Genomic DNA, 25,179 nt, shown 5'->3' on the forward strand with positions numbered 1-25,179 from the left:
CCCCAGTGGCTTCTCTCTACATCACTCCCCAGTGGCTTCTCCTTACCCCACTCCCCGGTGGCTTCTCTCTACCTCACTCCCCAGTGGCTTCTCCCTACCCCACTCCTCAGTGGCTTATCTACCCTGGTCCCCTTGTGGCTTCTCCCTACCCCACTCCCCGGTGGCTTCTCTCTACTTCACTCCCTGGTGGCTTCTCTACCCCACTCCTCAGTGGCTTATCTACCCTGGTCCCCTTCTGGCTTCTCCCTACCCCACTCCCCGGTGGCTTCTCTCTACTTCACTCCCTGGTGGCTTCTCTCTACCCCACTCCCCGGTGGCTTCTCTATACCCCACTCCCCGGTGGCTTCTCTATACCCCACTCCCCGGTGGCTTCTCTATACCCCACTCCCCGGTGGCTTCTCTCTACCTCACTCCCCGGTGGCTTCTCTCTACCTCACTCCCCGGTGGCTTTTCTCTACTTCACTCCCCGGTGGCTTCTCTCTACCCCACTCCCTGGTGGCTTCTCTCTACCCCACTCCCCGGTGGCTTCTCTCTACCTCACTCCCTGGTGGCTTCTCTCTACTTCACTCTCCGGTGGCTTCTCTCTACCCCACTCCCCGGTGGCTTCTCTCTACCCCACTCCCCGGTGGCTTCTCTCTACCTCACTCCCTGGTGGCTTCTCTCTACTTCACTCTCCGGTGGCTTCTCTCTACCCCACTCCCTGGTGGCTTCTCTCTACCCCAATCCCCAGCTGTCCTTTGACAATATATTTTTTTTGGAACATTGCTGTATTTTAGAGTAAAATGTACGTGGCTGCAAGGCCTGATCCAGTCTCTGCTTCTTGATGCCCTTTCTTCAAGCAACATGAGTCAACTGACAGGTTGGTTCCCTTTAAACTCCATGTCATGGCGTCCTTAACATACATTTACTCTGGTCAATTATTGAATACAAGCGTTCTTTGTTTTCTAATAATGTTACAATGTAAACAGGCTGCCAATATCCCAATGAAAGAACAAAACGCTTGTTCCTCGGGTGAAATGAGTTTTTTTAGCTTGCTTAAAGAATCATTGTTTTCGCCAGCCCATCATCCTGTGTTTAGAGGATCTGTGCTACAGAAAACAAGGGCAGTTTAGACTAGGCACACTGAACCATCTATTACGGATAATTCTAGGCACGTTGTAAGTGTGGTCAGCCTGTGTAAGTAAGTTATTAAATTGGTTTGCAAGTAGTACCGCTACTGTTTAGTGTGAACACACCTTAACAACATGGAGATAATTATATGGAAAGGTTCTGAGATTCAGATGCAGAGACTTTCTCCTAAGCTTTTATATGTGAATGCAGCGTCCCGTGTAATCTGCACGCAGTCGCCACCTAGTGACCAGTCATGGTTAGTAAGCCTAAATGCTTGGTTGCATTACTATAGTATGTATGACAATAACATTAATGGACATAGGGATGGGCCTCCTGAAATGCTTCTATGATGGGTGTTGATTATTTACCTGTCAGATCAATATCACATCTTGCATTGTCTTTCATGTCTCTCCGACCTCAGTATTAGAGCTGTGCATTCTTCAACACTCATTATAGAATTATGTCACTATTCTTCGTAATGTATGCGCTCATCAAATGTCTCGTGTGGGATTTAAATCTGAAAGGAGAATTACCTGGAGCCTTGTGGTACTTCAACCCCTTAAGAGTCAGGCCTATTTTGGCCCCAAAAAAAATGATTTTGCCATAATGAAAACATAACTTCAGTCAGGGAGTGTAGTTGCTATGTCGCTTATCCATGTTATGTAAATAAAAGCTTATAACCTGACGTTAAATTCATCCATTGGTTGTATAAATTATTCTTTTGAAAGCTGAAACCCACCGAAATGTGGTTTAGGTTAAGAAAATAAATTGGCTTCAATGCAGAAATATTGGATCAGTTAATGGACACAGAATGGTCAGATTTTGGCAAGGCAAAAGTTTTGTCCCTCACAGAAAGTAATGTGATATTCAAACAAATAATTAACTTAAAATACAAATATATGTTGCATAACATTGGTGAATGAAGTTGTGTTGCTATTAGAGTCATATTTAATATTTTGTGTGACTTTCATGAACTTGAAGGACTGCATCCATGCGGTTCAACAATGATTCATACAATTTATTAATTAAGTCATCAGGAATAGCAAAGAATGCAGTCTTACATGCCTCCCAGAGTTCATCTAGATTCTTTGGTTTTGTCTTCCAAGCTTCCTCTTTCATCCTACCCCAAACATCCTCAATGATGTTCATGTCTGGTGACTGGGCTGGCCAGTCCTTGAGCACCTTGATCTTTTTTGCCTGGAGGAACTTTGTTGTAGAGATGGATGTATGAGATGGAGCACCATCCTGCTGCAGAATTTGACCCCTTTTATGATATGGAATATAAGCGGTAGCTAATACTTCTTGATATTTTAGGCTATTGATATTGCCTTCCACCTTGCAAATGTTTCGCACACCCCCATACTGAATGTAACCCCAGACCATGATCTTTCCACCACCAAATGTAACTGTTTTCTGGGTGTATTTTGGATCCATACGGGCTCCAGTAGATCTCCTGCAGTATTTGCGGTGGCTGTGGTGTAATTCTACTGAAGATTCATCAGAGAAATCCACCTTCTGCCACTTTTCCAGTGTCCATCTGTTCAGCAGGCTGTGGGACTTTGCAAATGCCACACTTTTTTTATTTGCTTTTTGTTTAGTGCTGGCTTCTGGGCACTGATTCGACCATGGAGGCCATTTCGAGACATAATCCTACAAACTGTTCTAGTTGACACAGGGACTTGAGGTGACCAGGCCTGTTGGTGCTCTGCTGCAGTGGAAGAGGGGCTTGCTTTGGATTTTCTAACCAACAAATGTTCCTCCTGAGCAGTTGTCTTGCGGAGTCTGCCGGACATGGGCTTGTCAAACACATCTCCAGTCTCTTCAAATCTTTTTTTAATTCTTTGTACTTGACGCTGAGACACATTAAAGGTGCCAGCCACCTCTGCATTGGATCTGGTCTTCAGCCCCTTGATAATCCAGGCTTTGGTCGCAGGGTGGATTTTTGGCATGTTGTCAGAGCTCAAGTTGCAGTTCAAGTGAAGTGTAATGTGTGTGGTATAATCCGGTGACAGACCTGCTTTCAAACTGTAATTACTTAAAAAAATGTCACTTTCCTCAGATTTTGTTGTGTACTTTCAGTGCCTATCTCCCACACAAAACGTGCAACAAAGCACAGTACTGTACATGGGGTTTTCATGTAATATATGCACATTTAGCGCAGAAAATAGACGAGTGAATGGAGAAAAAGGGTAGTGAACAGACGGGGGTGTAGAAGAGTAACTGAAAGAAAGGGGAGTGCTGAGAGGAGAGTGCTGAGAAGAGAGGAGCGTGCTGAGGAGAGAAAGGGGAGTGCTGAGGGGAGAGTGCTGAGAAGAGAGGAGCGTGCTGAGGAGAGAAAGGGGAGAGTGCTGAGAAGAGCGGAGCGTGCTGAGGAGAGAAAGGGGAGTGCTGAGGGGAGAGTGCTGAGGAGGGAGTGCTGAGGAGGGAAAGGGGAGTGCTGAGGAGAGAAAGGGGAGTGCTGAGGGAGAGTGCTGAGGAGAGAAAGGGGAGTGCTGAGGGGAGAGTGCTGAGGAGAGAAAGGGGAGTGCTGAGGGGAGAGTGCTGAGGAGAGAAAGGTGAGTGCTGAGGGGAGAGTGCTGAGAAGAGAGGAGCGTGCTGAGGAAAGAAAGGGGAGTGCTGAGAAGAGAGGAGCGTGCTGAGGAGAGAAAGGGGAGTGCTGAGGGAGAGTGCTGAGGGAGAGTGCTGAGGAGAGAAAGGGGAGTGCTGAGGGGAGAGTGCTGATGAGAGAAAGGGGAGTGCTGATGAGAGAAAGGGGAGTGCTGATGAGAGAAAGGGGAGTGCTGAGGAGAGAAAGGGGAGTGCTGAGGAGAGAAAGGGGAGTGCTGAGGAGAGAAAGGGGAGTGCTGAGAAGAGAAAGGGGAGTGCTGAGGGAGAGTGCTGAGGAGAGAAAGGGGAGTGCTGAGAAGAGAAAGGGGAGTGCTGAGGGAGAGTGCTGAGGAGAGAAAGGGGAGTGCTGAGAAGAGAAAGGGGAGTGCTGAGGGGAGAGTGCTGAGGAGAGAAAGGGGAGTGCTGAGGAGAGACAGGGGAGTGCTGAGGGGGAGTGCTGAGGAGAGAAAGGGGAGTGCTGAGGAGAGAAAGGGGAGTGCTGAGGAGAGAAAGGGGAGTGCTGAGGAGAGAAAGGGGAGTGCAGAGGAGAGAAAGGGGAGTGCAGAGGAGAGAAAGGGGAGTGCTGAGGGGGAGTGCTGAGGAGAGAAAGGGGAGTGCTGAGAAGAGATAGGGGAGTGCTGAGGGAGAGTGCTGAGGAGAGAAAGGGGAGTGCTGAGAAGAGAAAGGGGAGTGCTGAGGGAGAGTGCTGAGGGGAGAGTACTGAGGAGAGAAAGGGGAGTGCTGAGGAGAGAAAGGGGAGTGCTGCTGAGGTAGAGTACTGAGGAGAGAAAGGAGAGTGCTGAGGAGAGAAAGGGGAGTGCTGAGGAGAGAAAGGGGAGTGCTGAGAAGAGATAGGGGAGTGCTGAGGGAGAGTGCTGAGGAGAGAAAGGGGAGTGCTGAGAAGAGAAAGGGGAGTGCTGAGGGAGAGTGCTGAGGAGAGAAAGGGGAGTGCTGAGGGGAGAGTACTGAGGAGAGAAAGGGGAGTGCTGAGGAGAGAAAGGGGAGTGCTGCTGAGGTAGAGTACTGAGGAGAGAAAGGAGAGTGCTGAGGAGAGAAAGGGGAGTGCTGAGGAGAGAAAGGGGAGTGCTGAGGAGAGAAAGGGGAGTGCTGAAGAGAGAAAGGGGAGTGCTGAGGAGAGAAAGGGGAGTGCTGAGGTAGAGTGCTGAGGAGAGAAAGGGGAGTGCTGAGGAGAGAAAGGGGAGTGCTGAGGGAGAGTGCTGAGGAGAGAGGCTACTTTCACACTTGCGTCTTCTGGCGTACGTCGCAATGCGTCGTTTTGGAGAAAAAACGCATCCTGCAAAGTTGCCCATAGACTTGCATTAGCGACGCATTGCGACGGATTGCCACACGTCGCATCCGTCATGCGACGGATGCGTCGTGTTTTGGTGGACCGTCGACACAAAAAAAGTTCCATAACGTAACGTTTTTTTGTGCGTCGCGTCTGCCATTTTCAAACGCGCATGCACGGTCAAAACACCGCCCCCTCCTCCCCGAACTGCAGAATGGGCAGCGGATGCGTTGTAAGACTGCATCCGCTGCCCACGTCTTGCAGTTATTTCACAGCGTCCGTCGGTACGTCGGCCCGACGCATTGTGACAGGCCCGTACCGACGGATGTGTGAAAGTAGCCAAAGGGGAGTGCTGAGGAGAGTGCTGAAGAGAGAAAGGGGAATTCAGAAGAGTAACTGAAAGAAAGGATGTTGAGGAGTGCAGGGGAATGAACAGAGAAAGGGGAGTGCACGAAGAGAAATAGGAATGAACAGGGAGCTAGGGGAGTGAAAGAAAAGTAAGGAAAATAGGAAGGAGTGAACGGAGAGAAGAGGGAGTAGAGAGGAGAAAATAGTGAGTAGAGGGAAGTCAAAGGAGAGAAATAGGAGTACAAAGGAATGAACAGAGAGAAAGTAGGGAGAAGAAAAAGAGGAGTGCAGGAGTGTGAATGGAGAGAATGAGACTACATAGGAATGAGTGGAGAGAAAAGGGAGAGTAGTGTACAGAGAAAAAGGGGCATAGAAACGAATATGGCTGGGGGGTACAGACAGCTCTATGAAGCACACAGTGACAGAAGGTTAGAAGTTTTCCACACAGATAAGTTTTGTTCTTGATTTTAGGCACTGATTAATATGGATTTTCTGATTATTCTCCTATAACTCTGTTATGGCAGAAAACAACACATGCATATTCGTTGGTGTATCCATGCTTAGCTTAAAACTGAGAACAGTGAGCTTTTCTCTTTGCACTGGCCTGTTACTTACCTGCTCCTCTTGGCTTTGCTTGATTAGACACATCACTAAGCCTTCGGGTTGGTTCTGAGGAGCGGAGCCCCAGCGTCCCCAGCATTGATCAGTGTGTGCCCGGTCCTGCAGCGGCCGCCGTAACCTAGGAGCGCTTCCAATATACAGAGCAGTCATTTTGGGCACAGGTTATTTCTCATACTTCCTACTTTTTATCGGTATAACATAAACCATACTGATAAGTTGCCTAAAGTGCACTGAAGCAATACAATCTTTGCAAAGGGCTAATGTCACTGTACTGGTTGCATACAACAATTTGATCTTAAGATAAGATAATTTATACATGAAGAGCTGGCCGGATGTGCTGCTAATGTGTTTATTGAGAAGGTTTATTAAGATTAATAATTGCTTCTTATTTACCTTTTTCTGCGCTGTAAAATAGCCGGCGTCGAGTGTCTTCCACTGGATTGGCGTGAGAACACGTCTGGTTTGGGCATCCTGTCAATATTCATAATTGCTACCTATGTTGAAAGCAAATGAAGATCGTTAGATTTATCATGTACGTCACACTGGGAGTCCAATGTTGGACTGACACCCTAAAGTACCAAAGTGTTCTTCTGTGGGATCTGACACTATAATGGACCCCAATGGTTCAGCAGAAGACAACCCAATTTGTAAATGACTTTGGCACCAATCAGTTGTCACCGGGGTCAGTTATTTTATGGGTTGAGTTACGGAAAATCTATTAAACCTTATTAATTGGATGTCCTATGTTTGTGATATGAACGAGTGGGATGCTTGTTAATGTGGACTAATAAACTAGTAAACCTAATATTGCTGGAGGGTGTACCGACATCTATTATATTGTAAAATCCAGTCCTTGTCCTGGAAAAATAAGTGCTTATATCAGACACGTGTCCAGTTAGGCCATGTTCACACGTTGTGTCTTTGCTGTTTTTTTTTTTTTCCTGCAGCCAAAACCTGATCTCTTGACCGTAAAAAAGCTACATCCAAAACGTAGGATTTTCTGCATTTTTTTTGCTGTATTTTTCCTGATCCCAAAGTTCAGCTTTGCTTCCACCATGCAAGCATGGACAATACAAGAGTTCATGCCACTAATGCAAGACATGTGAATCCATAAAGCTTCTTTGCAAAAAAGGGCAATTTGATCAGATTATTTAGGGGAAAAAGTTTTTTTGTTTTTTTATTTCGTAGGACATTGTTTACTTTTAACACATCATTAAAGGGATCCTGTCACCAGCTTTTCCCATATAATCTACCACCTTTACCCCATGTGACCGTATTCTATAATGCTGCATATATCACTCCAATTAATCCTGTAAGGCAAAAAAAGACCTTTTCTGTGTCCAGAGCAAAGTACTGTTCTGTGCATGCGCCGGGAAAGGTCACGAGCACCGGCACACTGCACTACTTTCCCTGCCTTCAGCAGGACAGAGAAGTGCGCCTGCGCAGAAGAGTTAAGGGGATCACTGTGTGGATGATGTAGGCGGTCAAGTATGCGATATGCTTACTACTGGCCAGAACCCCTGAAGTGGGCGCAGCCTCACTCAGAATGGCGGTCACATACTGTATATACTCCCGACCAAAACTCCATATACTTGTATTGAGCGATTAATTATCAGTAATTCAATAAAACTATGCTTGTACTGGGGGGAAACAGAAGGATTGCCTTAAAAAAAATTAAGTGCAAATTGCAGTACAATAATAAAAAAAAAAACTTCGATGTTCATGCCACATTACCAAGATCTTGTCTTTTTAAAGTTGGGAAATCACAAAAAAAAAAAAAATGGGTTTCACATCCTGCTGTCCATAATGCGTTTTTTTTTTTCATCAAAAACGCTGCAAAAACTAATAGCAGCTGTTTTGCACTTACTCATTGCTTTCCATGGGTGAAAAAACACTGCAAAAATGCTAAAAAAGTCATATGCTGCAGAATTCAAAAACATAAAGCCAACAGAGGTACTCCGGTGTTCAAATAAAATTACCGTAATCTTTATTGAAAACAAATAACACCAATATATAATAACAAGAAAAAAGTCGGACTGCAGAGATTGATAACAGGCAAGTATAAATTAAATTGCATTAGTCTTAAAAAGCGTTAATCATTCATAATTCATTACAAGAATGTTTTTAAGAAATGAGAGACCCACATGGAGAAAAGGTACAATAGTCATAGATTAATCATGTATTATCACTTCTAACCATAAATGATCTGCTGTCTCCATCTAATATATTTCTATTGTAAATGTGTTTTTGTGGGGATTCTTTTATACCAGGATTTACATACATATTCTCTCACCTTTAGGTGGAGACAGTATATCATTTATGGCTACAACAACAGTGTTGGTAAGGGAAAAGCTGTGTACTGAATATTACCTGGATAGTAAATGTTATTTCAGGAATAAGGTGATTGTTGTCCTCTGAGCCTCATGCACGTTTCGCCCAGCTTCTTCAGGGGGTGTGTCTAAGTAAGGGGCCATCTTGGCTTAAATACCACGTCAGACCAATGACGGAGGACAGTGTCAAGAGACTCGATCCACCTGCGGGTAGTACGACGCATGCGTTGGCACAACACAGGTCTGAGATAGTAATAACTTGAGGCTGCGGTCATAGGACCCTTTGCGTTATCCGCTCTTCCCCTTTGGGCGGTAGGAGAAGCGCAGAGATCATTCATAGATCACGGCACTCAAGTCAGTCTGAGCTCGGCACCTTCAGGAAAAGGACGAGTATACAGCAGAGATATGATTGGTAATAATGTCAGCACTGCTGCCAATGAGTACGGGAGCGGGGCGAACAGTTCTACTGATTTATTACTAATGTGTCATGGGCCAAAATGAGACGACAGTCCCATGAAACAAACCACTAAGTGACTATAAGGAAACCACAGGTACAATGGAGATGAATGTGTGTGGAATAAAAAGTGATGTTCGGAGGCAACTACCACGTGGGGTAAATGCATGATGGCGGTAACTGCTTTCACCGTGACATTCACTGCAGCAGTTTATAAAACTCGTTTCTCCTGTTTTCTTAGGTGTTGCTCTGGGTTCGTCCTACGCAGTAACAAGGAAGGAGACGTTTTTCATGCCGGACATGATAGATAAGAATGACATTTCTTGTGATGTAAGTAATTGAAGGGTCTCTACAAGATTAGGGAATACGGTTCTTCCAGAGCAGGTAGGACACAGCGTGATCTCACCCCCTCACATTGCTGGGTGCTGATTCTGCAGATTTGTTTTCCCATCTCCAAATCACTTGCTTTCCTTTATAATTTTCAATCATTTAAAAACTTTTGTCTGTTCTCAGACGGCATTGCAGCTCTGCTCCTATTGAAGTGAATGGGAGCTGTGCTGCAGTACCTTAGAATGGCCACTACACAGTGTATGGAGCAGCTTTGGAGGAGCGCTTACTATCTCTATTAGAAGGAGCTTGTAAGCACTGCACTCCTTACCTCGGAGACCGGCCTCCTATGATAGAGTAGAAACATGGCCGGTAACCTAAGCAACGAGCAGTAACTAAAATTAAAAATTCCGCCATTCTTGAGGAGGAAAGGATTTTTAATGGCAAATAAAGAGCCAAGTGTCTTGTATTCACAAACACTTTGCAATTTCAACTATTTATGATTATGAGAATTAACCCTTTAAGCAAATGCAGTCATTTTGTCACTTCTAATTGGTACGCATGAGCCATTTATGATGAAGTTGGAGTCAGCGTTAGAGATTGAAGTTTGGCTTCCCGACTCCACAGCTTGGGTCTTATTATTAGGTTCCATGTACAGGTTATATAATATACAGGAAGCTTATAATCTGCCCCCTAGTGGTAGGTAAAGGCTGAAAAAAGCAATGCAGGCAATCTGGAGGTTTTGAGTTTTACTGTTATAAAAATACTTTTATATGCAAATTACCTGTTCTGAAAGGAAGAGGACTTGAACTCTAGCGCCCCAATTGGAAGTCGCAATCCTAACAGTCCATATTGACCCTTCTTTACAAGCTTTGCCATATGACTAAAACCCAAACCAAAGGGTCAGTATTGACTTTTAGGATCGCTGCTTACAATAGGTGGTGCTAGACTTCTAGTCCGATTCCTTTCTGAAGAGACAATTTGCATATCTAATTTCCCAGAGGAACATGGATGGCGTATAAGTCTCCTCACTCTATGGCCAGGTTCACATTGCGTTAACAGCAGCCCGTTCAACACATGCGTTAACGGGCTGCTGTTAACGCAAGTGCCGATATGTCATCGCGCTAGCAGTGAGACCTGGAAACGCTGCAGCCCGCGTCCCAGGGTCCGTCACTCAATGACGGCACATCGCTAGCGTACGCCCATTGTGGGTGTGCGCTAGCGATGCATCCAACATAGGACTTAATGGCAGCGTTAATGGACTGCGTTATGCCGCAGTGTAACGCAGTCCATCTAACAGATGCCTATAATGCAATGTGAACCTGGCCTTACTTTTAAGGGTATGTGCACACGTTGCGGATTTTGATGCGTTTCCGCAGCGTTTTTGGATGCGCAGATTTGCCTCAAATCCGCAGTACAGAGTGCACACAATGTTAATGAATGAGAAATGCAAAAACGCTGTGCACATACTGAGGAAAATTCAGCACGGATCCGCAGCTGTTTATTTTCCGCAGCATGTCAATTCTTTCTGCAGATCCTCAGTAGCGGTTTCAAGTCTGGCATATGAAAAAAAAAAAAAATTCTCTCTCTCTCGATAGAAAAAAAAAAAAAAAAGTATTGATCTCAACATAACTTCAAATATTATGAATTAAAATAAAAAAAATATTGGCACTCAAAAATGAAGATGATATTTTTCGCCGATTTTATCTCAGATTTTATAGTAAGGCAATCCATCAACAAATGGTAACGTTTCAGTCCTATACTTGGACCTTCATCAGACACAAATTGTCGCTGGTTGATTAGAGAATATTATAAGCAAAGAAGCGCTGGAGAAAGGCGATCGTAGGCTATGTGCACACGTTGCGGATTTACTGCGGATCCGCAACTTTTTTTCCGCGCAGAAACGCTGCAGTTCCGCAACTGATTTACAGTACAATGTAAATCAATGGGAAAAAAATGGTGCGGAAAATTCCGCACGGAAGACGCTGCGGATTAAAAGAAGGAGCGGATCTGCAGTGTTTTTGTACCCATTCCATTATAGAAATCTGCAGGGGTAAAAAACGCAGGAAATCAGCACAAAATCCGCAGCAAATCCGCACAAAAACGCATAAAAAAACACATCAAATCCGCACCTGCGTTTTCTGCCAAGCGATGCAGAATCCGCACAAAAAATTCCAGAGGCAAATCTGCAGCGTTTGCATATAGCCTTAGCCACAATGGATGAGGCGCTTTTTTTCCTATCATATTTTCTATTGAACCAACCATAATTTGTGTCTGATGAAGGTCCAAGTATGGGTCCGAAACTTTACCATTTTTTGTTGGATATCCTTGCTATAAAGTCTGAGAAAATATTTTCAGTGCAAAGTATTTTTTATTTTTGATCTGTTGGATGTGGAACCCTTCTTGAGCACCCTTCATGTAATAGGAGTGCTATATATTATATCTTCATATGTTCAAAGATTATGGGCTATATTCATGAAGACCGTCGCTGCCCAAGCCTGTCTTGATGCGGTGATGTGCTGGGGTCAGACGCTCCTGATTCATAAATATGTGTCTGCCTAAGGAGCATCGGACACGTAGCCTGCACCTCTGTGTGCTCCTCAGCCCAAAAACCAACCTCCTGTCCATGCCGGAGTAAGACTTGTGGCATAGTGAGTGCTGCAGCTTGTCATGAATTTGATGAACGGCGGTCACCACGCTTCCCTCCAGCCCCACTTTGTCACAGCTGGGTGAAAATGCTATGAGAACGGCAAAAGTCGCATCGAATCCTAGAATGTTAGAGTTGTAAGGGACCTCCGGGGTCATCGTGTCCACCCCCCTGCTCAATGCAGGATTCAATAAATCATCCCAGACCGATGTCTGTGCAGCCTCTGTTTGAAGACTTCCATTGAAGGAGAACTCACCACCTCTCGTGGCAGCTTGTCCCACTCATTGATCAGCCTCCAGTTGCGCCCAATTTGTCCAACATTTCCAAGCATTTTACGCCAGAATCCTGACATAACGCTTTAATGAATCGGGTCCTATGTGTGAACGCTGCTCGTGATGTGCTACAATGATAACTTTTCTCTTCTTTTGCAGGTAATGGTTTTTGCATCCACTCTTGTATTTTCTTAAAATCTAAGAAGAAGATGAGTCCGGTTCTGCTGAATCCCAACTCTGAACTCTATACAAGTGTCCGATGTGGAGCTAGTGCTCCTCCTGACCCTGCCAGTGACCCTCCCAGATGGAAGAAGGTTTTATATGAGCGGCAGCCTTTCCCAGACAATTACGTAGATAGGAGCTTCCTGGAAGAACTAAGGAAGAACATCTACGTGCGGCGTTATAGCTACTGGGCCGTGGTATTCGAATCCGCCATGGTCATTCAGCAACTCTGCAGCGTCTGCTCCTTCTCCGTTGTTTGGTGGTACATGGACCAGGACCTGCTCTCCCCGCAGAAGTTGTGTGGGCTCGGCTTGGCCTTTACATTGCTTGGTTACCTTCTCTTCGATGCTGTTGACAGTGGTGCCGGGAGGAAGGAGTGCGGCCGGACCCGATGGGACGACTTGAAGAGTTCCCTGGTGTTTATAGCATTTACTTATGGCTTCTCCCCTGTTCTGAAGACCCTGACCGAGTCAATAAGCACTGACACCATCTACGCCATGTCTGTCCTCATGCTCATAGGACACCTTGTCTTTTTTGACTACGGAGCCAATGCGGCTGTAGTCTCCAGCACAGTGTCCATTAATATGGCCATTTTTGCCTCTGTGTGTCTGGCTTCCCGACTTCCTCGCTCCCTCCATGCTTTTACTATGGTGACCTTTGCAATCCAGATTTTTGCTCTTTGGCCCAGTCTACAGAGAAAACTAAGGGCTTATACTCCTCGGACGTATATTTGCGTGACATTTCATTTTGCTCTGTTCTCCGTGGCCGGACTATTGAGTATATCTGGAGTCGGAGCCTTTCTCTTTTTCCTGCTGCTGACGTCGGTGGCATTTATATGTCCATATTATTTAATCAGATTACAGCTCTTCAAAGACAACATTCATGGGCCTTGGGATGAGGCAGAAATCATGGAAGACCTTTCTCGTTTTCTGGATTAAGTTTTTTAATGTGTGTATACATAGATATATAAATAAATATACAACTAATATAATTTTTAACTGTCATGTAAATGTGAGGCGGCTGTGGTTTTATGAAAATAAATGTCTCGCTTATCTCATTCGCTTCATTTATATCAGAAGTCATGTTCAATTCTTACCACTAGAGGTCACCAGAACACCACTCTTTGTCCTAATGATTCCCCTACAAGACCATTTCTTTCCTGACTTCGGTGAATGTTACAAAATTGTACAAAACTACTTTTGGCTTTTTTGCTTTTCGTGTGGGGGAAAATAATCCTACTTTTTCTCAATTTCTCTCTTGTTTTAAGGATATTTGTCACCAAGTTGTTGCCACATATTCTTAGAGCAGCATAGTGTAGAAACATAGACCCTGTGATGTATCACTCATTGAGCTGCTTACTGTAATTTTGATAAAATGACTGTTTTATCAGCAGGAGATTATCACTAGAGGACAAGTAAACCTGCTACCATATATCCCTCCATATTCATGAGCTCTGTATAACCCCTCCCCACCATTGATTGGCTTATGCACAGTGTCCTCAGAAAGCTGCCAATCAGTGGTGTGGGCGGGGTTATAAAGAGCTCAGCAGTCAGAGAACTGCTAGATAAGACACTTATTTTATCAAAACTGCAGCAAGCAGCCCAGTAAATTACACATCTCAGGAATTCTGCCCCTACGTTATGGGTCTCTAAGATGGAGTGACAAAAACCTGGTGACAGATTCCTTGTAACCCATACAGAGACCCCAAGTGTGCATTTATTTCACAGCACTGGGTCAGGTGCCTAAAATCCTCTAAGTGTAAGTCAGTGGAAGTATTATAGCAACAGGTTTTACATCTTTCACATGGATGTGACATGTTACCGACACATATGTGTAACATGTTTCCAGTTCTTTATTGTAGGTAGTTGCAGAAGATATGAGGCTGTCATGTAACCAAGAACCCCCCGACCTTCTGCCCCATCACCCTGCAGATTGTAGCCCCTACCTGTCACTGTTTGTTCACTGTAGGTTCCATTGGTGTTATCTATATATAAACCTTTTTCACATGTACAGCATTCTGGAATCACTGACACTTAAAAAATAAATATTAATAATAATCAAAGGTTTTGTAAGAATATCAATTTGCTATCATTAGTGTAATAAAAGAAAAGCCCTAATTTTGGCCCAAACGCCCCTCTTCATATCCAAATTACAGAATTAGACCTCAGTCAGACGTCTGTATTTCATGTGTGCATTATAGTTGTGTTTTTTTCACGGATAGGACATGTACCCTTTTTAGTTTATGAAGCAAAGTATGGAAAAAGGTCAGCTGACCCATGTATGAAGATCAATGCAGGGGACTTGCCCTGCCTCAAAAATGAGAATTTAGGAAGGAATTCCAGCATCCAAATCTTCATAAAAACTCACTTTATTGTAGAAAATATTAAAAACCAGTCCAAATCCAACTGGATTACAAGCAAACGTGTTTCAGACTTGCATATGACTAAGGGCAGCCGTCTGAAACGCGTTTGCACTGACATGTCTTTATCCATAAGGCAGCTGTGTGGTCACAGCGTCCCTAGGGCACAGTGAGTGCCGCGATCATGACAAAAGCTTTCCATCAACATGTCTGACACTAGTTTATGCTGGAATCTCCAAAACTACACACAAAATTGAAATATATGACATGACTGCAATGGGACACCCTCTTTGTGCAATGTAAAGATCTATGGGTGTCCTAATAATTGCAAGAAGAAGAGAGGGAGGACTTTGTATGGACCTGATCATTGATCACTAATGCTGACTGGAGGTATTATAGAAAGAAGAGGGTTTTTTTTTTTTAAACAATTTAAATTAAATGTCCTCTTGTCAGGGCAGATCATAATGAGGGCAATCAGGGCTTCTTCTCTGAGGCTCATGGCTCCGGTGGGGGGCGCCATGGCTCGATTGTCCCCAATTTAATTGACTTCTTTTTCATTCGCCTAGCAAAGGGCAGGGACCTGAGGTGTCTTTCTACAGCTAACATGTCTGCAGTTGTAAATAGGGGAGCTGCAGGAAGCCATTCTTTGCTTCCTACCCCATTCTCCATAATGAAGGTGACACAATGATGTCATCACGCAACAAGCGTCTTTCAGAAGATGCAACTGCCGATCAAGGAAGTGGCGCCACTTGGGATCATCAGGAGGTGAGTGGGGGAGGGTGGGTTTGGTGGATAGTGTGAAGGCATAATGAGGGACAGAGCACAATTGTTGGGAAGGGAACAAAGAGGGGCAAAGTGCAATAGAGAGAAAATGCAAAGAGGGCCAGAGCACCATCAAGGGTGAGAACACCGGAAGAGACAACAAAATGAGGAGGAGAGCACAGTAGAAGATACACAATTAGTGAGAAAGAACACAGAGAGGCAAAGCAACATCAGGGGAAGAACACAAAGAAGTATAGAGCACCATCAGGGGAGAGAAGAATGGAAGAGAGAACACAATGAGGGGGAGAGCACTATCGGGAGAGAACACAATGAGAGGTAGAGCACCATCAGGGGAGATAACTATGGAAAAGAGAACACAATGAGGGGTAGAGCAGAATGAGGGGTAGAGCACCATCAGGGGAGAGAACACAATGAGGGGTAGGACAGATTGAGGGGTAGAGCACCATCAGGGGAGATAACTATGGAAGAGAGAGCACAATGAGGGACAGAGCACCATCAGGGGAGAGCACAATGAGGGGTAGAACAGAATGAGGGGTAGAGCACCATCAGGAGAGAGAACACAATGAGGGGTACGACAGATTGAGGGGTAGAGCACGATCAGGGGAGAGAACACAATGAGGGGTAGAACAGCTTGAGGGGTAGAGCACCATCAGGAGAGAACAAAATGAGGGGTAGAACAGAATGAGGAGAGAGAGAACACCGGGGCAGAGCACCGTGGACCGGGGCGAAGACAAGGCCAGGAAGAGCAAAGTGGATGAGAGCTCAATTGGTGGGAAAGCACAGTAGAGGGAAACACAATACGTGGGAGGTCACAGTGGATGGGACCTCAATTGGGGGTGAGAACAGTGAGTGCAGGAAGAACACCCAGGTTAGTGACTGTTAGTGAATTGTCGGGGTATAGGAAGAAGATAGCAAAGACGACTGTGACTGGTATTCAATTCGGGGTGGGAGAGCACACAGGATACTGGGTATATATTTAATATATTTGTGACCTTATTTTTATATGATCTGTACAGCAAACTCAGCAGTGATAAGTCCTGGCTAAATGTCTGACTAGATGGGAAAGAAATGAAAGAAAACAACTCAGTTGATATGATACGTCATCCGTAAGTCACTGGATGTAAATATTTATTCTGTATCTGTACTGCGTGGCCTGCAGAGAGATGATGGGAGTAATATTCTTGTTTGTAAAACAGCCTCTCTTATTATGAAATACACCATCCCATGTTGCATAGTGTCCTCTCTTATTGTGTATAGGCACCTTTATTACATAGTGTCCTCCCTTATTATGTATAGCCATATATATAAAGGAATGAACCTTGCTCAGTGTGCTGTGCACTTTCTCAGCTTCCTATCATTGTTTAATAAAATATGGACCAGAGCATCTATGTGTTCATCATATGACCTATCACATGTCACGCCACACCTGTCATGTGACCTGTCAAATGATGTAGAAGGAAAGTGCTCCAAAATATATATCCTTACGTAGAAGTGTGTTTAGTGATATATAATTCACCCACATGTGCTCAGTAGCCCCCTCCTCAAGCTGGTAAATCAGGTTTCATTTAAGACTTAGGCCAGTGGACTATAGACTTGTGACCTCATCCCCACACACCTGGGGCTGGACACACCTCTTATAGCTGGACATAAAAGGCACAAGACACATGTGCTGTGCCTGCATTGCCTGGAATGATGATTTACCCACATGTCTTAAGTATACTCTGTATCCCCTTTTCTTAATAGGCCCAGTACTATTTATTAGGATTAGCTAGACATAGGTTGGAGGGCTGATATTGTATGTGTGATTTGGGTAATCGGACAGTTAATTGTGTTTTTTTTATATTGTGTGATATTGTTGTGATATTACTGTTATTGTGGGTTATTACTGTGTGATACTGTTGGGATATCACTGTATACTGTAGTGATATTACTATATCAGAGTTGTGATATCCGTATATTTGTATATATATATATATTTATAGTCGCCAGCTTGGGTATAAATATATATGTATGTTATAGACACTAGACTTGTGCGTGTGTGTAATAAATACCCTTTATTGTTACACTGTTTTGTTTCGGTTAGTATATAGTATAAGGTAAAGATAACATTGTGGTATTAAGTGGATATTAATTATTAGTAGTCAATTTTGCCGTTAATAGTTGATATCGGACCTCAATAGAAGTGTAGGGAGGTTTCCTCTTTTGATACTATAGGTTTCAGTATTTTGTAGGAGGGAACCCTGTCCCCTTTTACAAATGACATATCATGGTACCCGAAAGGGTGGGAAAACAGTCAGTCTAAAGGGCTAAATAGAAAAGAAAACCTGGAAAACTACTTATAATCAGCCCCTATGACAGTCCACCTTTAATATGTTATACACATTTATGTTAGGCTTCTTTCACACTAGCGTCGGGCCGACGTTCCCGATGCTAGCATTGTCTCCGCCGCACAACGGGGGCAGCGGATGCATTTTTCCAGCGCATCCGCTGCCCCATTGTGAAGTGCGGGGAGGTGGGGGCGGAGTTCCGGCCGCGCATGCGCGGTCGGAAAAAGCGGACCGTCGTGAGCAAAAAACGTTACATGTAGCGTTTTTTGCTCCCGACGGTCCGCCACTGCACGACGCATCCGTTGCACGACGGGTGCGACGTGTGGCAATCCGTCACAATGCGTCGCTTCATGTTAATCAATGGTGAAAAAACGCATCCTGCAAACACTTTTGCAGGATGCGTTTTCTCAGCAAAACGACGCATTGTGACGGAATGCAGTTAACGCTAGTGTGAAAGTAGCCTTAGACAATGACATGCAGTGTAATCAGGCATCCAGTAATCCAGAAACCGTTATTATGCGTTTTAAATGACAGTTCTTGAAAGATCTCCACAGCAGAGGATATGCTATCAATATATCAGAAATCCCCTTTCACATTGGTAATTTAGTTTGCCCATTTCAGGCTGGCAGATTTTGGGTGATCGCTCCCGTCCTGCACAGGAAAAACAATCCTTGCAATGTAAGGAGCAATGCAATAAAATTCACATACACATCTATGTATTATATACTTATATAAATGGTCACTATGTAATACCACATAGCAGAGGAAGGCTTCCCCTAGGAAAGTCAGCTTGCCTTGGTTATCGGGGCAGAGCAGTAGTGGCTCCATATAAAAGGGGTTGTCTGTGGTGAGATCATTCCCAATAGTAAACAGACTGTACGTGGTCAGTGATTCACAGCAAGCCTGGAGGAAAGCCTTTGTGAGGCTTGTTACCCTAGAAATAGACACACCTTGCTCAGGTAAAGCTGTGGCTTGTCTCACAATCCCCATAGACCAATGTTCTGCCTCTTACCCTTCTGACATTCGCAGTCCTATAGCCGTCTGCCATGGGAAGATATGATCTTGAGGTGCAGTCTTCTATCCGTAAAGGTCTTCTCATGTAAGATGTGTATACTTCCCTATCAGCAAGAAGGACACAATGCCGAGGGCAGGTCCTCTCCGATGTCTTCCAGATTAAACAGAGCAACAAACTGTAACTAATGGAGCAATGACAAATATGTCTAAGTAGTAATTAGGATTGTAAAGCGAATGTCACGGGCTGAAGCTATGGTGGTTGTCCTGAAGAAGAAGTTGTATACTTTGAAATGCGTTGACGAATCATCCACATATTCTCGGATTGGCATCCTTTATCCTTTCCACTCGGCAGCGCAGATTTAACCTTTTGTTTCTCCGCACTTTATCCTCTGGTGAGTCTGCCGCAGCCTTAAGCATTATCAGTGATTGTGTGCACACAACCCGACCAGGTGAGGACTACTGTGCAATTCTTCTAACATTGTTACCCAGATAAGACCCTATTTTGCGCTTTGTCTCTCTCCAGTTTTTCTCACCTGTTGACTGAATCAGGGCAGATACCTATTGACTGAATGATTGCCCATTCAACAGCTGAAATCTTCAACAGTGAAATTACAACACCAAAAGTAAGTCGTATAACTTTGGAAATCATAGAATCGATAGACGTGTAAATAATATCCAAAGGCTGAAAAATAGAAAAAAAAATTTCAAAACACCTTGATGTATTAAGAATTGAGTATAAGCACCACACTGCTACGAATGATATTATTATAGGTTGTCTGAGGAATATTCGGCCACACTGAGTGCACTTGGGCAGATCATCAAGGTCTTCTGCTGGCAGCTCCCATTGTAACTACCAACCATTTACATCCCAGACACGCTTGATCAGAGGCAAGTCCAGAGACGCTGCAGGCAATGGCTTGTAATGTCAACTGACTTGTCTCCCCTGAAGCACGTCTTATTGGTTTATTATTGGTCAATAATTGAAAAGTGAGCTGCCAGCAGAGGATCTTGACAATTTGCCCAAGAGCATTCAGCATGGCAGAACATTCCTCAGACTACCACTGGTGACCTCATTGATACCATGACAGGGATGTAAGTGCTTCCACTTCTGTGTGTGGTGCTCATACTCGAATACTGGATAAATCAAGGTGTTTTAAAAATGTTGTTTCCATCATTTTTATATCAGTCATCTGTCTGTCCATCCTGTGATTCCCATAATTCCACAACTTTTCCTTCTTAGTGTTGCAGTTTCGATGTTGAGATGTGTATTAGGCTAAACTTTGAGACCAAGGCTTAAGCGGACATTTGAAGGCCACTGTCTGAACGCCAGGAGACCTTGTCCCAATCCTGATTATGTGTGACCAAAAGATGTGTTGATGCCTTTACGTTCAACTTTAGACACCATTAATGGAATTGTACTGCTTTAAAAAAAAAGGCTTGGCTCATTAATCCCGAAACAGGTTGCGTGGTTTGGCAGCTCATGATGGATCTTGTGACCAATGCATATAAATTGGTAAATTTATGCAAATTACCAAAATGAAAGAACTAACTAAAGCTTCTATACATCAGGGATGGAATCATGTAGAGAAGCATTGCATCTGGGAACTAATATGTCATTGTATTAAAGGGATCGTGTCCTGAGATTCCATGCAGCCTGAACTAGGGGCGGCATGAATCAGTCCCTGGCTGCGTAATTGCACCTGTGTTTGTTTTACTCTGCAATCTAGTAGCATTTCAGAGAAAGCATACAGCTTGTATGGAAGAAAAACTCCAGCTCGCCATCAGATGCAGGGATCACACGGTCTATGTGCGTCAATAGGAAACTACAAAAGAGTTCCAGCTCTCACGATCCAATGGAATTAAAATCGGCTTTATGAAATGATCCACAGACTACAGGCAATACATGGGTACAAAAAATGCAACGCGTTTCGGATCATTTATAATCTTTCATTATGGCATAAAATGACCATGAAGAAGAATCATAAGTGATTTGAAACGTGATGCATTTTTTGTATACTAATAAAAAATAACATTACAAGTGAGTTACTTTAGCCAGGTCCAGAATTTAATTAATCATTAAAAACATAAAAAGCAAACATTACCAGAATCAAAAGCAGAAGATATAATTATATAAGTGGATACATTAAGGTATATACAGTAATTTGGAAATTGACTTTTAGTATTGGTAGTAAACAATACAAGACGAGACTGATCAAACACAACATAAAATACAAACGACAAAATGAAAAAACTGTAAAACAAAGCTCAATAATTGGAAATATCTTACAGAATATTGGAAGATAAGTCATCATTCTAAGTCCAAGTCAATAACAGACAGAGATATCAAACCAACTGGTAACACAACTCATAGGGGAGATGCTACATGTATACGGTGAGCAGGGAGAGGCGGTAATTTACTCTGATGAGGAGGAGTCCGATGGGCAGATAACGGTGGAAAGTGTCGGCAATGGAAGCGTTCTTCGGCTAGAAAGCAAGAAAGAGAAAATAATGAATGAGACAGATCAAGTTGTATAAAATCAGTCACAAGTATCTAATCTATCCTAATTAAGCTCTGCTGCCTGAATAATCCACCTGTCCCCCTGCTATTCCGCAGCCTCTCCCCTGTGTCAATACCTGCACTGGCTCCCCATAAAACCACAGACTCCAGTTCAAAACCCTAACCATGACATGCAAAGCCATCCACAACCTGTGTCCTCCATACATCTGTGACCTCGTCTCCCAGTACTTACCTGCACGCAACCTCTGATCCTCACAAGATCTCCTCTACTCCCCTCTTATCTCCTCTCCCCACAATCGCATACAAGATTTCTCTACCCCAACATATCAGACTCTCGCCTACCTAGACTTCCTTTTTATTTCACAGTATATACCCAACACAGAGGAGACTGCAGCAAACAGCAGGTACCCTGTCTGATTACATCACACTGTAAAATCTTATACAGACTTTAACAACATGTATCCCCATAAGATAAGTGATACATTTACAATGATTGTGTGTCCGACTGCTATTATCCAAATACTGCTCCATCGCTCCATTTACTGTTTGGCTATTTCCAACATTCTTACAGGCAGTGAATAGCTCTGTGGTCCAAAATGTTCACTACTGCTCCATTTAACTAGGGAACCCTGTTTTCGTGATCATTGGGGATCGCTGTACTTCCTTTTCAGCTCAAGTGTGCATGTTTTCCAAATAAATGGACTGGAAAAAAGCCTCTTGAGGTTGAACAAGTTTTCTCTTTTCCCATGACATCTGTTCTTGTTGGAGAATTGGGGCACCACCATACACATTAGTTGGTCAGCCTGCCCCTTCGAGATTGGTGGGTTTAGCCAGTATCATGGTCATGGTATATATGGTAGATATTAGCCACTTACAAAGTATATTTCAGAACTGGGGGGGGGGTTCTTATGCTAGTCTGCAACATATAGAATGGTGGACATTGGGTTTAAGGTAAATGGCCCAAGCATGCTAAAGTGCCATTGTCTATGCTGAAGAACCTGGGTCATGTTTCACTTAAAAAAATCAGAGACTGGGGTATGGAAAAAGTAGAAAGTGCGAGAAGTGCCATACGTGTACATGAAGAATGTAAAAGATAATTTTAGAACTTCACCTTGGTTAACATTATTTAGGTTTACAGTATAACATCTGCATTGAAGCCAAGGCAATCCCTGCCGTGCGCTCTGACACAATAATTCTAAACCAATTTGGATGGAGTTGCTAGATCACAAAACTAGAAGTGTTGTCACGAGGACTACAGAGCATTGGTGTTACAGGTCTTGTAGGCATAAGAAATCATAGTAAATGGCCATTTCATTTTTTATACGCACTAAATGTTTGGTCTAAGTGATGGCTTGATACATATTGATCAAAATGTGGTTGTATACTTAACAGTTTCAAAGCCTCAAATCTGGGCAGCTCTGTCCCTTGGACCACCCAGAACTTCTCACAAAAGGGTCAAGAACTTTCTTCTAGGTGGGTTTCACACAACCCTTACCCACTTTGTAGTTTGTTTTTTGCATTTTTTTTCCTAGGAATATTCATAGTGTTGTAACGTATGTACTTATGAAATGGTGGGCATTGGGTTTGAGCTGCATGACCCAAGCCTGATAAAGCATCTATGTCCATGATGAAGAACTTGGGTCGTGCCTCACTTCAAAAACAAAAACAGAGGCTGTGGATTGGAAAAGGTACAAAGAGCAACAAAACTGCTAAAAATTACATTAATTTTTGTTTTGAGAAGAGATAATTAAGGGCTGACCTGATTAACTGGTACACATGCATAAATGGACCATAGAAAAGGTTGATTCATGTAAAACCTCAAAAGACAATGAGGTATTCGCTTAGAGTATAGAAAGAAAGGTTTAATCTCCAGAGAAGACAAGCTTTCTTTACCATAAGAACCATTAATCTGTGGAATAGTCTACCTCTGAATCTGGTCACGTTGGGAACTGTCGATCAGTGCAAAAATGGCTTGTGCTTTTATGTAGAAAAAAAAAAATTATGTGCGTGAAATTTGTTTCTGAATGTTTGGTCCAGTGGATCAACAATTGGCATCAGGAGGTACCGATTAGCTCTCCTGAGGGTGGACTCAATCATGCATTGTGGTTGTACATATATCCCATCCTCCGTATCATGTCTCACCTCTCAATTGAACTTGATGGATGTGTCCTTTTTCAACCGTATTAATTATCTTGCTATATAACTACACACTGTTCACATATCAGACACACACAGTGCACACCGCTCACACATCAGACACACACAGTGCACACCGCTCACATATCAGGCACATACACTGCATATCTGTCACATATCAGACACATATGGAGCGCCCCGTCAGGGCAAGGGGGTTACTCGGCACCGGGTCCGGTGTTCACAGGGGGATGTCACGGTGGCTGACCCGGTCCATGGCCCTGGGATGTTCGTATAAAAGGGAAAGGTCTTTAAAGGGATAAAGTTTATGTTCGTGACACCACCTGTGGTATTCGGTCAGGGTGACCGACGCTGCTTTAAGGGGTCTGCTGGGGTGATGTACAGCAGCTAGATGTATACCTTCCCACAGGTGAAGTATATCCCCAGGGCTTCCCGGTGTGTAGATGGTAGAATGGTGAGAGGTGCAATGAAGAAGGAGGGCATAGGTTTGCAGTCTCTTTACCTTGTTTACTGTTGGTTTCAGCAGCCACAGTCCAGGGCACCAGATCACAGGGCAGGTAGAGTCCGGCCGGTTTGGAGGCAAGTCCAGAGTTCCCTTGTCCAGGTGGAAATCAATAGCCCTCCCTTTGCGCTGTAGTTGTGTAGTCCCTTACTGCATAAGCTTCAAATAAGGTCCTCACAGATGTTCTCTCTCTGCCCCCCGTAGTCGGATAGGACAAAACCCATATGACTGGTGGCTTGAGGCGGTTTATAGGGACTCTAGCATGCCCCAGCCTCTGAGGGGTGCGAGGTGAGGACACTTGAACGTTACAAAACATATTTACATTGTGGATCCACTTTTAAACATAGAACAATTTAATGGAACAGTGCAACAATTGACTAACTATGAAATACGATGACCCTTACGGGTATACTATGTCTTAAGTGCAAAGTCTTCGTCCAACCACCACGGGTTACTTTATTTTCTCCATTTTATCAAAAGTGCATCATCTACTTCTTTCATATAATACTATTTAACTTCAACTCTCAACTTTATTATTATTTACTATATTAACTCTGTAATATATTAACCTTCTGTCTTGATAATGTGTGCAACCTGTAAAGCGCTGCGGAATATGTTAGCGCTAAATAAAAATAAAGATTATTATTATCTTGCATCATACAATTCCAACTGGCAAGGTGCAACAATTAAACATTCCCTTTAAGGGTTCAAACAGTATTCAAGTCTTTCAATGAGGTAGTGCAAATAATACTCAAGTCAGTCATTAACTCTAAAATAGCAGAAACGAGCGAGGGACCCGTCATTAACCCCCAACGTTGGTTTGGGTGGGCTACAAAGCGTGTATCCAGACCTGGAATCCTGCCGCGCCAAAGGGGTTTTTCGTCAGGTCTCTGGAAAACAAGTCTGAACTTTAAGGTAACATGGGAACAGTCCCTTTAAGAACTCGTATGTAAAACCAGTAGAAAGCACCTTTTTTGAAGGTGCAAACTATTTACAAGCAAAGTTTGTGAGCCATTCACTGTCCATGACGCCAGTGTCTTTAAATGAAAGGCAACGAGCAACTTGTGCAACACATAGGATCCCTTATAACGTGGGACCCCTTTAAGTGGAAACCCAGGTCGGGTTCAATAAACTTCTAAACAGCAAAAAGAGTTAAATTAACTATGTACAGTCATTTTTCAGATTTTCTTTGTCCTACTACAGCAGTTGCCAAGGTACCAGTCGGAATCGAACACGTCCTGGCCCGGAAAGATTTGTATCCAGATCTTCAACTGATGCCAGATCAACGTCATGGGTTTGCGTCTCATGTATGGTCAA

General features: G+C 43.7%; 2 protein-coding genes and 1 long non-coding RNA gene across 5 annotated transcripts in view; 1 reads left to right on the plus strand and 2 right to left on the minus strand.

The window, feature by feature from the left end:
- The window catches only part of PIGC (phosphatidylinositol glycan anchor biosynthesis class C), a 58,163-nt gene extending 44,906 nt beyond the window's left edge, over positions 1-13,257 (plus strand). For both annotated transcript variants that reach the window (XM_077278024.1, XM_077278023.1), the window contains exons 2-3: positions 8,979-9,067; positions 12,143-13,257. In XM_077278024.1, the coding sequence (XP_077134139.1) occupies positions 12,193-13,143 (951 nt within the window). In that variant the 5' untranslated portion in view covers positions 8,979-9,067; positions 12,143-12,192 and the 3' untranslated portion in view covers positions 13,144-13,257. The remainder of the gene's footprint in view (positions 1-8,978; positions 9,068-12,142) is intronic.
- On the minus strand, positions 5,537-18,880 carry LOC143788372 (uncharacterized). Its single transcript, XR_013218614.1, has 3 exons — positions 18,687-18,880; positions 6,347-6,447; positions 5,537-6,080 (listed from the first exon to the last, which is right to left on the minus strand). It is a non-coding gene; the product is annotated as an uncharacterized LOC143788372 (long non-coding RNA).
- Positions 18,881-20,795: 1,915 nt separating this feature from the next.
- DNM3 (dynamin 3) overlaps positions 20,796-25,179 on the minus strand; it is a 499,914-nt gene continuing 495,530 nt past the window's right edge. For both annotated transcript variants that reach the window (XM_077277662.1, XM_077277661.1), the window contains one exon: positions 20,796-21,172. In XM_077277662.1, coding sequence (XP_077133777.1) covers positions 21,103-21,172 — 70 coding nt within the window. In that variant the 3' untranslated portion in view covers positions 20,796-21,102. The remainder of the gene's footprint in view (positions 21,173-25,179) is intronic.

The sequence above is a fragment of the Ranitomeya variabilis genome, chromosome 8 (assembly GCF_051348905.1).
Source record: "Ranitomeya variabilis isolate aRanVar5 chromosome 8, aRanVar5.hap1, whole genome shotgun sequence".
Classification (NCBI taxonomy): Eukaryota; Metazoa; Chordata; class Amphibia; order Anura; family Dendrobatidae; genus Ranitomeya; species Ranitomeya variabilis.